Source organism: Pyrus communis, chromosome 9 (assembly GCF_041283825.1).
Source record: "Pyrus communis isolate YQ-2024b chromosome 9, ASM4128382v1, whole genome shotgun sequence".
Taxonomy (NCBI): domain Eukaryota; kingdom Viridiplantae; phylum Streptophyta; class Magnoliopsida; order Rosales; family Rosaceae; genus Pyrus; species Pyrus communis.
The window spans coordinates 3,608,309-3,624,809 of record NC_142573.1 but is presented as its reverse complement, the minus strand read 5'-3'; the positions used below and the strand labels follow the sequence as shown (position 1 = coordinate 3,624,809).

Below are 16,501 nucleotides of genomic sequence, written 5' to 3'. Positions count from 1 at the left end.
AAATAGACAACGAACAATTTTGAGAAATTTTGATTAGGAGTTCCTACTCATATTTGAGTAGCCAAATATTGTTCTTTTAACTAAACTCAAGAGCTTAGTAAAAAGGGAACTTTAACGAAAAGCTCTCAATACTGTTCACATTAACGAAAAATCACATTTTTATACTAAAAAATCAATATTGGCATTATTCATTTTATCCTTTATTTTGTCTTTATCGTTAAAACTCAAGATTTTCAAACCCTTTTCATTAGTTTTCCTTATTAAATTTTATAGGAGTAGTAAATTAGGTTAACAAAACATCCAATTCAAACAACAAAATTAAAAACATTCAAAATTATTATGAGCACTTAAAAATTAGTCATGCTGCATCTTTCTTTTTTCTCACTTCATTATTGTGGCTACTTCAGAGTTTCAATAATTTATCCTTGAAATTTTAAATTTGATGAGGTTTAACTTAAATATCAAAAGCCTTTCAGCCGTTAGATTTAATTTTCAATACTGTTTAGAGTTTTTATATTTAATCTCAACCTTTCATTTTCGTAGTATTAAAAAGATTTCCAATTTGATGACCAAAATCCTATTTCTAAAAAGTAAAAATAAAAATAAAAAATGAGAAAAAGTGTAAAAGAGTTCTACTTGAAGTCTTGAACCAATCTGCGCAACCCAAAGTGTGAATTTTGCATCAGGGTTCGGTGTTGCCCTCTCGCAAAGACTCTTCCTTTTTGCCCGCTAACTGTTCGTCTTTCCCTCTGTCTCTCGCTCGCTCTCAGTCTCACTCGCTCGCTCGCTCACTCGCACTTGTTTGGCGGAAGGTACCCTACCATCTCCATCGACCCCAAATCTGTGTCACTCCCAAACCTATATAGCATTCCAACAAAAGGGTAACTTTTATTCGCATTCATGTCTCTGATTATTCCATTTAACTTTAGTTACTGTGTAATTTTCTAGGTTGTATATTAGATTCCATGAAGCTATTTTTTTTTTTTTTTTCTGTTATTTGAATCGTATTGTTGCTCGGATTTTTACTAATTTATGTGATGACGCATTGCCCTAATTGGTGGATTAATGGATTTTATTTTATGATTTTGTGCCCGGCGGGTGTGAACGTTGGGCTGGTTGTCAATTTCTCTGATTTTATGATGTGGGTTTTGTGTATTTTGGAGTATGAGGTTGGTTATAGGGTTTAGTTCTTGAGCTTTACTGCGTTTGGATCCAGGTAATGTGGTTCTGCTGCTTCAAAGGATTTAGGTTTTTTCAGTTTGTTCTCTCAAATATTGGGATTTGCCTAATTTTCAGTGCTCACTGAGCAGATTATGTTGTTCTCGGTTTTATGGAAAATGGTTGTAATTTATGGTGGTTCTAGGGCTTTTCTCAGAATGTGGTGGTTTCGGCTTCTCTTTGCGCTTGTCTCTTGAGTTTTCTTTATAAGAAAGTCGTATTTGTATCGTTAGCTCCTTCGTGTTATATATCCAGGCATGTAATCGTAATGCTCCATAAGTTCTTAGTTCCTACTACCTATTTGCAGTTATTACTTTACTTTTGGGATTTTCTTTTCTTTCTTCGAAAGAAAGATTAGTTCTTTAGTGCCCTTGATACATTTTAAGTGCCTATTGTTTTGTTTAATTTTTGGAATTTTTTTAAGGTTCCATTACCCCTTGTGGTTTTTGAGTTAGTTATCTTTTAGTGATTGGTTAGATGAGATATGAACAATTGTGTAGTGGTATTTTATTTCTGGATTTTTTGCGCAGAATGGCCTTGCAGACAGCAATTCCTCCACCCACTCCTAGTGCCCAACTTGTTGGAAATGCTTTCATTGAGCAGTATTACCATATTCTTCACAATAACCCAGGCCTAGTCCATCGGTTTTATCAGGATTCAAGTGTACTAAGCCGGCCTGATTCTAATGGTGTGATGACATCAGTGACCACTATGGAAGTAAGTTTTTGGTTGCCAAGTTTTTATTTTTTCTGGGTGTCATTGCCAATGGTCTATGACATCAGAGACCAATTTGCAAGTATGGAACATTTGTTGAAAAATTTGCTAAAACCATCAAAGAGTACATTTATAAACAAATGCATGTTGGCGACTCATATAGGCAGTTCTTTTATGTTTGATGTTTCGGATACTCCGCTGAACTATTGAAGCACATTGATTGTTTACCTGATCATTTGCGCGTGGTCCCTTTTAAGTTTTGACCTGTTGCTTTTTTGTCCTGTTTAATACTTATTTGAATGTCCAGTCCTGCAGACACTGCCATGCTCTCAAATTCCCAAGGTCATTAGTCTTATTTTCTGTCAATTTTTTCTTGGAGCAGGGAATCAATGAGAAGATCCTTTCATTAAATTACAACGAATATAAGGCTGAGATAATGACTGCTGATGCTCAGAAGTCTTTTAAAGAAGGGGTGACTGTGTTAGTTACTGGATGTTTAACGGGAAAGGATAACTTGAAAAGGAAATTTGCCCAATCATTTTTTCTTGCCCCTCAAGACAATGGGTTCTTTGTATTGAATGATGTCTTTAGATTTGTGGAAGATGGACAACTGTTTGAAAACCATTCAGTTAATGAAGTTAATGATGCCACAACAGTCCTTTCAAGCCAGGATCCAGGTAATCCTATCATACATTTTCTGTTCTTTTTTGTTAGTCTAGTTTTGGTATTGTAGCAGGAACCTGTTTACACTTCGTATTATTTGTTTGCAGAGCCAACTCATGTTCCTGATCCTCCTGCACCTGATCTGGAAACTACTCAAGTTGAAGAGAATTTAATTGTTGTTGAGAAAACTTATGACACATCGGACCATGAGAGACAATCTGCTAAAGAATCTGACGTGGAACCCCCATCTTATTCAAATGGAAACAATGTCCCTGTGGCAGTTGAGCCGGATTCTATGACAGCACAAGAGGATACACCAAAGAAGTCGTATGCATCAATTGTGAGTTAAGGGGCACAAGTTTTTCCTTTAGCCATAATTTTTCTTAAAGACTTACAAAAGTTATCAAATGTTATTGTAGGTTAGAGTTCCCAAAGGGAGTCCAGGGCCAAATAAGGTTTATGTGCCAACTAATACTGTAAGAGCGGCTCCTAAGGTAGCGGAAACTAGTTTGCCTGGGCCAACTGCACCTGCTTCGGTGCCTGAAGCATCAGCCCCAACTAGCACTAGTGCCCTAGAGAGTGGTGATACTAATGAGGAAGGTATGCTTGGTTTTTCTGACTTTTTCCCGTTTCCCCTTTTTTCTTCTGTTTATATTTGCTAGTTTTTTTTATTTGAAAATCTAAATAAAACTAAAATATATTTTGCGTGTATCTAAATTTAATCGTTTTATTTTGTTTATATAATGACACATTTGCATTCGTTATAGTTGAGGGCTATTCTGTTTACATAAGGAATTTGCCTTTAAACGTGACGTCTGATCAGCTTGAGGAAGAATTCAAGAAATTTGGACCAATAAAGCAAGGAGGCGTCCAAGTCCGGAATAAGAAAGTTAGTGTTAAAATGTCTTGCATCCCAAAAGTATATCCTGCCCGGATCTAGATTTTCTGACACATTTCTCACCCCTTCCGTACTATTTTGTGTGTGCAGCTCCAGGGCCACTGTTTTGGATTTGTTGAGTTTGAGTCTTCAAGTTCCATGAATAGTGCCATCCAGGTAGGTCTAATTTTTTATTATTAATTTCTGCTCTCTGAAATATGATTTCTAACAGATCTGGATGCTGCTGTATTATTAATTTCCATCATTCTCTCTTGATTTCTCTCTCTCCTGAAAACCAAGTCTGTCAGACTTGAACATTATGATTAGGATATGGCAATTCTTTCTTCCACTGTCTTCTTGTCGGGCTTGTATTTTGGTACTCTGTTCTATCAAGTTTAGATGGTCTTTCACCGTAGCCGATGTGAATTACAATCTTCATAGCATGTTAATTTAAGCTCTAAGTGCATGTGGTTTGAGTTGTCATAGTTTTAGGCTTTCAAATAAACTTCATTGTTGTTTTAAGTTTTTAGGAGTGCCTGTAAAACTTCATTCATGTTTCACTTATACTATTTCGGATGTTTGATTGGGTTTCTTCCGTATCTAATAAGAGAACCTAATGTTTCAGGCTTCACCAATCACTATTGGTGGCCGTCAAGCTGTCATCGAGATAAAGAGAACTACAACTCGAGGTAAGTGGACATACAATTTATGCTGTTATCCTTCACTAATCCAATGGAATGTGTCATCGGAAGATATTTGAAAGCTCATGCACGTAGAATGCTTGTTTTTCCAGTTGGTAGCAGTGCAAGAGGTAGATTTCCTCCAGCTGGAAGGGGAGGGTTCCGGAATGACAGCTTTAGAGGCCGTGGGAACTATGGCAGTGGCCGGAGCTTTGGCAGAAGCGAGTATGTGAGCAGGGGCGAATTCTCAGGCCGAGGCAGAGGGGGTCCAGCCGGGCGCAGTGGAGATGTTTATCAGGTGCGAGGGAGGGGTGGACGTTCAAGTGGACCGAAGCAGAATGCTGTTTCTGCGTAAAAGCTAACACGTGCATCGTGTTTTTTTTGCGGGAGTGTTTTAACAAAATTGGTTTCGTGATTGGTGCACTCGGAAGTGTTGACGGTAAGTAGTATAATCATAATCTTATAAGATGAAGAGGCATTTTGCTGTAGGTGTAGGATTAATTTTTACCATTAGAGAATTTTGTCTCAATTGGGAATGTGATGCAACTGTTCCCAGAAACTTGATGACATCCTCTGTTTTTCCGGCATAGTTGGTGTCTAGTGGCTGTAATCAGAAGACCCTAAAGAGTTCAATAGATGGGAATTTTTTTTGGGTATGCTTTGAATTGTTCATGGATTCACCAGTGATTTTTTGGTTTTGAGTTTTCGGTGTTTTTCTTCTCCTCCGTAGAGGGAACTTTTTAGTGTCAGAGGTTAAACTGTTGCGTGGTGTTACTAATTCATGTACTATAACGTTAGTAGATTAGCACCGCCACCTGCTTCAGTATATCCTTGTGCCTAACGATTTTGATGTTTAATAGTAGCCCAAAGTTGTCTTGGGCCCTAAATCAATGTGCAATTGGGGAAACTATTTCTATATGACAGTTTGATTGCTACGTAATGTTACTAATTCACGGATTATAACATAATTGAATTGGCACCATTGTGTAAAGATGCAACCGTAAACAAGATAATTTTTCATGAATTTGGATATACCCAATAACCCAAATGTCATAAAATGGTAGTAGTTGAATTTGATGTGTTATAACATGAGTGAATAGGTAATACTCTGATAACAAGAAATATGATAAATAATAATTACAATTTTTTCTTCTCTTACAAAATACACAAATTTTCCAATAATTAGATTTAATAAGCGACATAATTAAACATAAATGTGTATAAACATATCATTTCCTCAAAATTATTACTAAAGAATAGTGAGGAAAGGAAATGCCAGGAAAATCTTTTTTTTTCTTTTTAATTGTCCGATTGGATTTCCTTTTTACTAATTTAAACACAAAATTTAATTATCAACCGTAACATCACATGCATAAAATATTGTCTAAAAAGATGTTCTCGATAACATTGCCCGTGAGAAAAATAATATATGAGCATCCGATATTTTTAATTTTATTTTCCCAAATTACGTGATAATTGGTCTGACAGGACGCGTGCGTGGGACACGCGAAGTGGACAAGTTCACTTTTCCTCGTGGGCGAATCCTCTGTGATATTTCCTTGTCTGCAACTTGGGCTCGCTGTCTCCATCCATTCCACGCGCCCCCTGACTGCATGTCGACACGTGGCAGTTCTCTGATTGCAAGACATCGAGATAATAAACAACAATTGCAGCAAGTTGGCCCTCTTGGGGCTTTTGGGGTCCACACCTGAGCACCTCACACCGCCCTTTTGCGTGTCACTCTCACCTCCTCACCTCCTCCTCCGTTGGATTCTTCTGTCTTTGTCTTCCTTATCATTACATTTTTTTTAATTAATTAATTAATTAATTTGTTTAGCATTTAGTTTATGATCAATGGGTGTGGACTGTGGAGGGTTATTTAACTGTTATAAAGATTTATTTAATTTTTTGCCCATAAGATTTGACCGTTGAATTCTGAACATACTATGAGACTCTTTTCAGACGTTCAATCGAATTATTTTGTCTAATTTCTCAACTTTATTTTCCTAAGTCACTCCTTAAATATCAGTCTTGCAAATTATCAACCAGATTTAAAATCGTTTAGTCATGCAACGATCATTGTAATAAAGATTCAATCTGTGTTAGTAAGGTAAACAATATTAATAGAAAAATCAAATAATTTTACATTTAGTAGATTTTTGTGCAAAGTTAATATGTAAATGGTAAACTATAAAATAGACTTTGACGCGATCATCACTTTAACTTTACAAAATACGAAAAATTGAGATGGTCTATAAAATAGATCAAGAGTATCATCGAACATATTGCGAGTCAGTTTTTATCAGACAATATATGTGTTTAATTTTAAATAAAAATATTTAAAATAATTTCTGACCGCACAATATACAATAAATTAACACGATTTACAAATATCTGTGATTCTCACAAAGAGGATCCGGATTGTTTATAGATGGATAGATTTTCACGCTTCGGATAAAGCGAAATGGCACTCGACGACGACGGGATTTTTTCCAAGCCACGTGGCGTCCTCTGACGTCACGACACGTGTCCCAGCAACCTAATCCAGTTAGCCCAAGATTGGCGACGCATGTTGGGCCAGTGTCCTCACATCTGCCGTTTCCACAAGCCACGTGCTTGTCGGGGCTCTTCATGTTCTCCACGCGTCGCCACTCCACGACTCTCAGGGGCTTTTTCGGTATTCACATTTCTGTTTGTTTTCTTTTGGTAAAAAGTCTATTTGTTTTCAATGTTCTTGGGAAAATGCTTGTAGATGTTCCTCTGCTTCATGGTCTTCGTCCTCTGGTGCAACTGAGATGGATTTTCTCGCCGTTTCCGTCGAAAATTCGCACCGAGAAAGTGCGGGAAAGTATGGGATTTGTGCTGCTGTGTTCGTGGAAACATGGCTGGAATCACCATTCGATGTAAACCATAAGATAAATTAAAATTTACCCAATTTTTCATATATTTTTAAAAAAAATTCTGCTGAATTTGTACTTCCCGATTTCGAAAATTTAAAACAATTCACCCCGGTAGCTCTGAATTTGACCATTTCGATTTGGGTTTCCGGCGGTTCTTCAATTTCTCAGTTTTCACACTTTTCTGGTGAAATTCTACTTCTTTGTTCTGAATTCGTGAAAAAAATTGATCTGGGTATTCGATTATTAGATTTCGGTTCCGGCGATTTTCTGCAATTTTTATTTTTTTTCAATGGCGCAAACAGAGGAAGGCGGGAACGTAGCAACCCAGCAGGTGTTCCCAATGCAAGGGAGTAATTTTCCGGGCGATTTGTATGGGCAAATGGTTGCCGGAAACAGTTTTCCGGGAAAATTCGGGGAGCCGACCTCTGAGGATTCGGAGGAGATTGAGCTGAGCCTGGGCCTGTCGCTGAACGGTCGGTTCGGAGTGGACCCCGCGAGAGCCAAAATGGTGGCTCTAAAACGTTCGTCGTCAATCTCCGATTTCGGTTTTACCCCGGCAAGAGAAGAAGAGACGACATGTCGTGTGTCAGGGCCGTCGCGCGCGGTACCTCTGATGAGGACTTGTTCTCTTCCGACGGAGACGGAGGAGGAGTGGAGGAAGAGGAAGGAGCTGCAGAGCTTGAGGAGAATGGAAGCGAAGAGGAAGAGGTCGGAGAAGCAGCTGAGGAACTTGAAGGTGCCGAGGGATCGGAGCCGGGAGAACGGCGGCGAGGAGGATAAAGCGGCGGAAGTGGCGAATGGGGTTCATAGGAGAGAGCAGTTTGTGAAGGTTGTGGATGAGTTTAGAGCAATGGGGATGCCCAATTGTCCTGCTCCGCCGCTACTGGCGGCATCTCGAGGTAGTGGCTCAACTGGGATTTCGGAATCTGAGAGCCAAGCTGCAGCTACACCTCAAGGTATCCTCATTTCTAAATTTCTTTTTCCTAGTCGAGCGATATTCTATTCTAATCTAAATTGCACTGTTCTAGTCAACTTAGCTACGCCCACATCGTTTCAATTTGATTGCAGTTGGTTTCAATTGTTGTGAGTGAGTGATTGTGTAGGATCTTGAATTCTTACAAGAATTTTATTCAAAGTTTCATCATGCTTTGAGACTTTCGAGTTTTTAAAAAAATGGCAATAGGCCTCCCCTTCCCTTCCCAATGGAAAGAGATCCTCTTCGGATCTTTTCCTCCAAGCCCCAGGATCAAGTGATCCGGACCTTTGAAATTTGATTCAACGGCTAAAAACAGTGAAGATAGTAAAAAAATTTTGGATCAAATTTCAAAGGTCCGGATTACTTGATTGCTTTGGAGGAAAAGATCCATAGGATCTCTTTCCCTTCCCAATTAGGTACTAAATGTGCACCCAATTCGTATAATGGTAATGTTTGGCAGTGTACTTGACTATAGTTTTTGGTAATTCTGAATTGCCTTTCTCGATGAACCGGTTGAGGGTGCTGCTAGCCATGTTCTTAGGGGTTTATGTGTAATGGGTCTAACCTTGTTACAATGTAACCTAAGTTTTCTATGAGACCTAGTGATAAGTATCGTCTCGAGTGAAATTCTAGATTAGTAGTTTCGCATGATTGACTTTGTTTAGGCGCCTTTTACATTCGTTTGGGGCAGCTCAACGGCGCTCCCTTAGATCCCCTCTGTGGTGCTTTACCACCAAAGCTCCTTATTGTTGAGAGTTGTCCCACATCAGTGAGGGACAAGGTTTGCTATGTGCTTATATGATCTTGAGTTACTTCCCCATATTGCCAATTGGTTTTACGGGGGAACCTCAATTTCATCACTTATCCACTTTACCTTCCTGTAAAACCTTAAAGGCCTAGAGTAAGAACTTCGTCTCTTAAAGCGTCTAGGGGAAGTGGCAAACTAGTTCACGAAACTAGCTTTAAACAAAGAAGTGGTTGCAGAGATTAACACAAGTAAATTATGATGTGCCATTGAGTCTGTGATATGGACTAGAAGCACATTGAAAAACAAAGGGTCCGAGTTTCTATATCGTCAATGATGTAATAGATTCCGGTTGATGTTTTATCAACCGATTTCCTCATGTTGCAGATGGATAGGATCTGTTAAAATCTGTTTCTGGACTGTGTTGTCATAGCCCGTGTGTTATCTCACATTTTACCTCTGGATATGCAAATGCAGGAGTGCACAAATGCACCGAAGCAAGAAGCCACACCGAAGCTCAGTCTTCGCCAAAGGCTGAGAAGGAACTGCTAGCGACACCAAGGATGATAACCGCTCAAAGGTCAGGTCAGTTCATTGGAGTCCAAATGGAAATCAACTGTAATAAACCCCCAGTTCCAGAAGCCGGCCCCAACAAAATCGTGAGGAACGTGTTGGAGAACATGCCCTGTGTGTCTACGACAGGAGATGGCCCTGACGGGAAAAGAATAGAAGGGTTTCTTTACAGATACAAGAAGGGTGAGGAAGTGAGGATAGTATGCGTTTGCCATGGCAGCTTTCTCTCACCGGCGGAGTTTGTGAAGCATGCCGGCGGAGGTGACGTGGAGCACCCGTTGAAGCATATAGTGGTGAATCCTAGTCCGTTATTGTAGTTGCTAGTGCCCTTTTGGACCATGTCAAAACCTAGATGTGAGGACGAGGGAGGAAGTAGGGAAAGATGCATCAATGTTGCTTTTACCCTTTGTTTTTTGGCATATTTAAATTTGGTCTTTCAATGGATTTGTGGGCACTTGTATTGAACTCGGTACATGAAGCTTCTTGTTGGAAGGCTATGATGTTTATAAACTTGGCAGGCTTGAAATAGGTCGTTCAGTTCTATTTTGTTAGTATTTTCATTTTTACTTTATTAACTTTTAGTCTAAACAATGTTAGAAATAAACACTTCGACAATTAAAACAAAGGAATTTTAACTAAAAGCTTCTGGAACTGTTCACTTTTAAATAACAATTATATTTTTACATTAAAAAATCAATTATAGTACTATTCATTTTACCTTTTATTTTATTCTTATTGTTAAAACTCAAAATTTTCAAATCATTTTTATTAATTTTCCATTAAAACAAACGGAACAGGCACTTTACCGCCCTAGTTCTGTAGTTTTGTGATATTCATTTATTATTTATATGTGGAGGTCCTATTCATTTAAAAAGGGGACCAGCCGGTGAGTTTGCAACGGCAGTCCACTAGTCCTGGGTTGAAAAGACTCACAGATGTATTTCATCCTCTCCTAGTCACCATCGAGCAATTCTTACTTCCATAAAATAAAGTTTCCAAAGACGCTTAAGAGTTTCTCATTTTGAGGGGATTATTTTAATTAATTTGTTGAAAGTGATATACCGCCATTAGAAAAAGAGGTAACGAGAAAAAATAGGGATCGCGTTGCTGTTATGCGTACGGAGGAAAAGAAAAAGTTAGGTTGCCAATTATTCTATCTTCCTACCAACCAGTTAGGTTGTCCCCAAATGACTCTCGTCGCATGGGGTTGCTTCTAAACTACCCTCCCTTTTTAAAAGTGAAAACGATGCCAGACCCACCGACAATCATTGCACTTGAAAGTGGAAAAATAATTAACTTCCAAGTACCATAACACGCGTATAAAACAAGGAACGGAACACGGGACCTCGAGTGCATGAGCGATGGAGGCTCTTAGCCGAAGGCCATACAGATTACTATATGTCATACCGATACAGGCCTCGTTCGCCAGCTAACGAGGGCTGAAGTTGCTTACACCGCGACTCAGTCCGCCACTACCGTTGAGAAAAGAGGACCTGCATGCCATAACCCAGCAGTAGAGCCCATGCAACAATGTCGAACCTCCCTTGGTCCCTCGGGCCTCAGCAACAATGTCGAATCTTTTTTAATCCCTCCATGGCGGACAAAGCTGCCTCTTGTTTGTCTGGCTGGAAGCAAGGCTGAAATGGGAGGATAAGAAGTATCCAAATCTTGTCCCTGGAAAGTCGAGAAATACAAATTATGAACATACTCGGAAGTACGAACACAGTATCTTAAACTCATTACTGATAACATGGTAACAATAAAAGAGAATAAGGACTTCACCTCCAATAGCTTCCTCTCCGACTGAAACCGCTCGCACGTGTATAGTAACAATCCTCCACAGAAGACTTCTAGAGGATGGTCGGAGTCATTGCAGCAGCACAAGATATCAAGGAATTGGATATCATACACGACTGATCATTTCGGTGCATCATATAACAGATATGAATAACTCGACCACACTAAACAATTTAGATAATTTCCAGAAAACATGTCTACTCTCTGTGTTATTGAACAAATGAAGCTGAATATACACGTATAAGACGAGGAAATGGAATATCTGCATTCTTCTGCAGATTCATTGGCCAGGCCCCTAATCAGAGAAGCAACATTGAAAAAATTGGGGGCAGAACTATCATACAATGTACAAGTGGGATCACAAGGTTCAGAAATCAACCTAACGCCAGTGTCCCCAAAAGCGCACTGAATGCGCAGGCACATAAAAATTGGAGCTCCTTTCTACAAACTGCTAATGTTAACCAATACAAACCTTGTAAAGCAGCTAACAGGATGGAGGCTGAAGTTGCTTAAGCCGTCGTACAACTTGCCTCATTGTAGGCCTGGTTGAGAGAGAGTCAACCGTGCACACTACTGCCAAGTGCAGAACTTCTACTAAATCATCATGAGGGCCTGCATCCCATAACCCAGCAGTGAAGAATTCCTTTGCACGGCCTTGCCGAAGAAGCATACATGACCATTGAACGATGTTGAATCCATTTCCATATGAAGAGAAAGAGGGATCCAGTGCCTTCTTGTCAGAGAGTAACTCCAGAAGCACAACGCCATAACTATATACATCAGCCTTATCTGAAACACGGCAAGTCATTGCATATTCTGGGGCAACATATCCAAAAGTTCCAGCAACGCCAGTAGTAGCATGGGTCTCCGAAGTTCCCAGAAGTCTGGCCAAACCAAAGTCTGAGAGATACGCATTAAAATCATCATCCAACAAAATATTGCTCGGCTTGACGTCACGATGAAGGACACGTGGTACGCACTGATCATGTAGGTAGGCAAGTGCACGGGCTATGTCCAAAGCAATCTTGTGAAGTACCCTCCAATCCACAGCCCTTGTTGACCTTTCCTGAATAAACTTTTCCAAATTACCACCCGCCAAGTAGTTGTAAATTAGAAACATCTCTGTATCACTGGCATGATAACCAAGCAAAGTGACAAGATTTGGATGGCGAAGCCTTCCAAGGGTTTTGATTTCTGCATGAAATTGTTGAACTCCTTGGAACCTTCCAACTGAAAGCCGTTTAATTGCCACCACGATTCCAGGTGATATCTCTGCCTTGTAGGTAGCTCCAAAACCTCCATTCCCAATACAGTTACTAGCATTGAAACCTCCTGTGGCTCCCACAACATTCTCAAAGGTCAATGGAACCCCAATGTTCGTGAAAATTGTAACTTCCTTCCTGGTAGAACCTTGAGTTCCAGACTTTGGATTCCATTTCCGTGTATACAGGAACAGAATAACAAGAGCAATAAGCACCGAAACTATGGCCGATGCAGATGTAATGGATGCTATTTCAATTGAATTGAAACCGTTCCCAGTCTTCTGAGCTGGACCTCCCACTGGTGAAGCAGCAAAAGGTTGTGAATCACCAACTCGTCCTTGAGAATCCGGAGCTGGCTGTGCCAGAGAAAACATGGGGCAAGAGTCTAGATTTGGGTTTCCAATAGCAGCATTGCATTTCATCAGGTTATTATTCGCAGGCAGTGAACCTGTGATGTTATTGAAAGACACATTGAAAGATGACAGTGTGGTCACATTTGCCAATCCAGATGGAATCTGACCAGAAATATTATTCTTGTCGAGCAGAAGAACAGTCAGGTTCCGCAGATTCACAAGATCTTTCGGTATCTCACCAGTCAGATAGTTTGAAGAAAGTTCAAGCACTTCTAAAGAGGTCAGCTGCCCCAAACTAGACGGAATGACACCTGTAAGGAGATTGCCAGATAAGGAAAGATACGTCAGATTACTTATCTGGCCAAGACTGGTCGGGATTTCACCCCTCAACATGTTCCAACTCAAATTAAGGCCGACAAGAGACAGTTTCCCGATGGTAGAGGGAATTGGACCAGTAATCTGATTCCGAGATGCATCTAAACCTTTAAGAGATTTGCACATAGTGCCAACTTCAGCAGGAATCTGACCTTCTAACTTGTTGTGGCTTACATTAACAATCAGCCACTCCAATCCCTCACACTTGCCAAATAATTTACCTGGAAATTCTCCAGAAATCTTGTTTTCTCCAGCAAAGAATGCATAAAAAGTTTGTTTCCCTAGTCTTTCAGGTGCAATAGGCAGCGTCTGCAAAGCGCCGGTAAAATTATTGTGCGCGAAGTTGTGTACTACCATAAGACTGTCACCCTCCCCATGCATTTGCAATGAATTTCCAACTTGGGATTTAGAAGTGAAAAATGCAACATAGGTTGAGGATGGATCCTCAGACTTGAAAGAAAAATCTCCAAAAGGAGAAGCACAAGTTCTGTTGACATATTCAGGTATTGAACCTGACAAGATGTTTCCGCTGATATCAAACATAACCATACAAGGAACATGAAGATCCTGAACAAGATCCCCACTAAGCATGTTAGAGCTCACGTCAAGAAACTGAAGCTTCCTGCAGTGACTAAGTCCACTAGTAAATTCCCCAGTCAAAAAGTTCTGAGCCAAATTGATCATCTCTAAGTACTCACAACCACCCCAATTGCTTGGGAAAGTGCCCTCAATACTTGCCCTTGGTGCCCACAAGATCCTTAGCTTCGGAAGGGTTGTAATTTCTACAGGCATTGTACCTTGAAAGTAATTGAAGTCGTCATTCATAGCATTCAACTGCTCCAACAAAGAGTCCACTACGGTATGGTTACCTCGTGGAAGTGGATTAAACATAGATGACAGCACAAGGACAGACAACTGAGAACAATTCCCCAGCTCACGTGGCAATGAACTACTCAGGGTATTCCTCGACACATCCAACACTTCCAGAGCTTGAAGCCGTCCGAGTTCAGCTGGAATACCCTGTTCAAACATATTTGAATACAGCAACAACGTCCTCAACTGGCTGCAATTTCCCAAACTGCTTGGAATGTTATGAACCAAGAAATTACCCGACAAATCAAGATGCTCAAGCTTCCCACAATTTGCTCCAATCTTGCTGGGAACATCTCCACTAAGTGAATTGTATGACAAGTACACCGCCTTTAACCTACCAATGAAACCTGGAACAGTTCCGTTTATGAGATTCCCAGCTAAACTCAAGATCTCTAGGCTCATATAATTTGACCAGGAGGTCGGTATCTCACCTTTAATCATATTAAACCCTAGATTAAGAACCCTCAAATTTGGATTAAGCTGAAAGGGCAGCGACCCAGTTACCCAGTTTCCCTCAAGATCAAGAACCTCCAAGTTTTCCAAGCCCAAAACTTCACTAGGAATTTCACCATCAAAACCATTGAAGGGGAGGGACAAGACCCTAAGCTCAGTGAGCTTACCAATTACAGAGGGGAGCTTCCCAGCCAATCTTCCTCTACTACCCTCACAGCTCCTTCTGATTCCGAATCCATAAAGCGGCAACTGAGAAAAATCTGAGCACGCAATAGTTTTCGATCTACCTTCGGTTTCTCCGCCATTCCCAGTAACGTTGAGCGAAACCACTCGAGAATTTGAGTTGCAGAAGACGCCGGTCCATGAGCAATGACCAGAACTGAGCCGACCGTTCCAGCCAGAAAGCAAGCCTGAAGGATCCAAGACAGAGTTTTTTAGCTCCAGAAGCACCGATGCGTCAGTATCAGCAAGAACAGCACAGTTCTGGGAACTACAGAACACCCACAAGAGCAAAACAAGCTTCAGAACAAACACTGGACAAGAGGGTCTGCGAAAAAAATGTCCTTTGATGACCGAAGAGGAAGACGGAGAAAAACCCATCTCTCAAAACCCTTTTCTGCTAAGCGGTTCGCTGCGAAAATTACAAAATCACACACAAATTCAGCATAAATCTTGAAATTAAGGAAATGACTTAACACTATAACGATTCAAAAGCATTGAAATTTAACTCACAATTCTTACAATTTCAGCTTAGAATTATGACCATAACTTTTCAGTTGCTCGACCCCTTCTTGCTCTTACATGAATGCCGTCTTTCGGAGGCCATGGCGGCTGCAACAAATTAACATGGAAATTTTCATTTCCCACTACCAACTGTACGGACACAAAGATCACTACTTTAACTAATGCTCTACTGACCAGTGAAAAACCCAAAAACTCGGAACCAAATCCAAATCGAAAACTTGGGTAAATTTAACATCACACTATAGGTACCTTCGCAGCAGTAGGAATAAAATCCTTTGCTTTTCCTTTGAAATCTGCTTTTTCTTGTCCTGGAACTCAAATCCAATCGATGTAAGCTACCAGCGCGGTGTTGCTAATCGGATTTTGCTCAGAGACTGCGTATTCCTCTTGCAAATTGGGGAATTCATGTCGATCCTGCGGCGGAGAAAAGAGTCTTCGGAACCCAAGAGATCAAAACCCCAAAAACCCTTTCCTTGCACAGAAAGAGTAAGGGGTTCATGGAAACCCTAACCCTAAATTAGTTGGTCCCTGATGAGAGAGAGAGAGAGAGATTGAGGAGGAGAGAGAGAGAGTCAAGTCATTCAGCTGTGTTTCTTACGGGAAGAAAACGCGTTCTTCTTTGTCTCCCATTTTTTTTTCTTTCTATTTCATGTTTCTTCCTTTTCATCTTTGTTTTTTATTTTTGTTTTCAATTAAAAAAAGGGTAAATTCTTCACATTTTCGCGGTCGTGTCGCATTTGGTGGGTGCTGGGGCCCACTAGACATGCATAAAGAGGACGGGGTCCACCGCCGGTCAATAAATGCACTCAAAAATGGCGTACTTAAGCCGGTCCGTCAACGTGGCGGCTTCCTCAACAGATAACGAAATGTCATGTGTTTTAAATTTATACGTGTGAATGAAGTGCGCAATTTGCTAAATTGCTATTACCCTGTAAATATCAGTTGATTAGCTTTAAAATACCGTCATCAACGTGTTCAGTGATAAAGTTATTCTACTTAGTGACGCGGGACTTTGTTATGTGCTTTGGAGTATCCGATACTTCTAGTGTTTTAACTGTAAAATTATTATTTAAAATTTAAAATTTTGAAATTTAAAGTTAATACATCCGAAGCTCTGGGGCTCTTTGGAGATTTATGTGAGTAAGAAGAGGTTAAAGAATTCCTCACGGCTCAAAACCTCTGCACACGTGGCCGCATATTTTTAGTGTACCGGAAATCCGTTTCAGTACACCAAATATCATAATAAATTTTGTTAAAAATTTTTGCCTCAATTTTTTAACTAATTATATTATTATACA

General features: G+C 40.2%; 3 protein-coding genes across 6 annotated transcripts; 2 read left to right on the top strand and 1 right to left on the bottom strand.

Moving 5' to 3' along the window:
- Nucleotides 1-579: 579 nt before the first annotated feature.
- LOC137740213 (nuclear transport factor 2) lies at nucleotides 580-4,808 on the top strand. The gene is made up of 9 exons (XM_068480050.2): nucleotides 580-881; nucleotides 1,749-1,935; nucleotides 2,315-2,609; nucleotides 2,703-2,935; nucleotides 3,015-3,195; nucleotides 3,363-3,484; nucleotides 3,584-3,649; nucleotides 4,098-4,161; nucleotides 4,266-4,808. The coding sequence occupies exons 2-9, from the start codon at nucleotides 1,750-1,752 to the stop codon at nucleotides 4,505-4,507; spliced, it is 1,389 nt and encodes a 462-aa protein (XP_068336151.2). The 5' UTR covers nucleotides 580-881; nucleotide 1,749; the 3' UTR covers nucleotides 4,508-4,808.
- A 1,932-nt stretch (nucleotides 4,809-6,740) lies between these two features.
- On the top strand, nucleotides 6,741-9,889 carry LOC137739641 (ninja-family protein AFP3). Its single transcript, XM_068479285.2, has 2 exons — nucleotides 6,741-8,008; nucleotides 9,251-9,889. Exons 1-2 carry the CDS (start codon nucleotides 7,342-7,344, stop codon nucleotides 9,661-9,663), a joined length of 1,080 nt encoding a protein of 359 aa, XP_068335386.2. The 5' UTR covers nucleotides 6,741-7,341; the 3' UTR covers nucleotides 9,664-9,889.
- A 1,435-nt stretch (nucleotides 9,890-11,324) lies between these two features.
- On the bottom strand, nucleotides 11,325-15,887 carry LOC137739499 (LRR receptor-like serine/threonine-protein kinase RPK2). Of its 4 annotated transcripts, none has more exons than XM_068479085.2 (3): nucleotides 15,453-15,887; nucleotides 15,201-15,290; nucleotides 11,325-15,090 (listed from the first exon to the last, which is right to left on the bottom strand). In XM_068479085.2, exon 3 carries the CDS (start codon nucleotides 15,057-15,059, stop codon nucleotides 11,628-11,630), a length of 3,432 nt encoding a protein of 1,143 aa, XP_068335186.2. In that variant the 5' UTR covers nucleotides 15,060-15,090; nucleotides 15,201-15,290; nucleotides 15,453-15,887; the 3' UTR covers nucleotides 11,325-11,627. The 4 variants fall into 4 exon arrangements, with proteins under 4 accessions (XP_068335186.2, XP_068335187.2, XP_068335189.2 ...); XM_068479086.2 differs by having other exon boundaries at nucleotides 15,201-15,332; nucleotides 15,453-15,874; XM_068479088.2 differs by having other exon boundaries at nucleotides 15,192-15,290; nucleotides 15,453-15,871.
- Between the last annotated feature and the right edge of the window lie 614 nt (nucleotides 15,888-16,501).

Excerpts from the sequence above, each read along its gene's own strand:
- LOC137739499 (XM_068479085.2), bottom strand. The coding sequence starts at position 15,059 with ATGGGTTTTTCTCCGTCTTCCTCTTCGGTCATCAAAGGACATTTTTTT.
- LOC137739641 (XM_068479285.2), top strand. The coding sequence starts at position 7,342 with ATGGCGCAAACAGAGGAAGGCGGGAACGTAGCAACCCAGCAGGTGTTC. Across the intron at positions 8,009-9,250 it reads AGCTGCAGCTACACCTCAAG|GAGTGCACAAATGCACCGAA; the intron begins GTATCCTCATTT and ends ATGCAAATGCAG.
- LOC137740213 (XM_068480050.2), top strand. The coding sequence starts at position 1,750 with ATGGCCTTGCAGACAGCAATTCCTCCACCCACTCCTAGTGCCCAACTT. Across the intron at positions 3,196-3,362 it reads TGGTGATACTAATGAGGAAG|TTGAGGGCTATTCTGTTTAC; the intron begins GTATGCTTGGTT and ends CATTCGTTATAG. Across the intron at positions 4,162-4,265 it reads AAAGAGAACTACAACTCGAG|TTGGTAGCAGTGCAAGAGGT; the intron begins GTAAGTGGACAT and ends TTGTTTTTCCAG.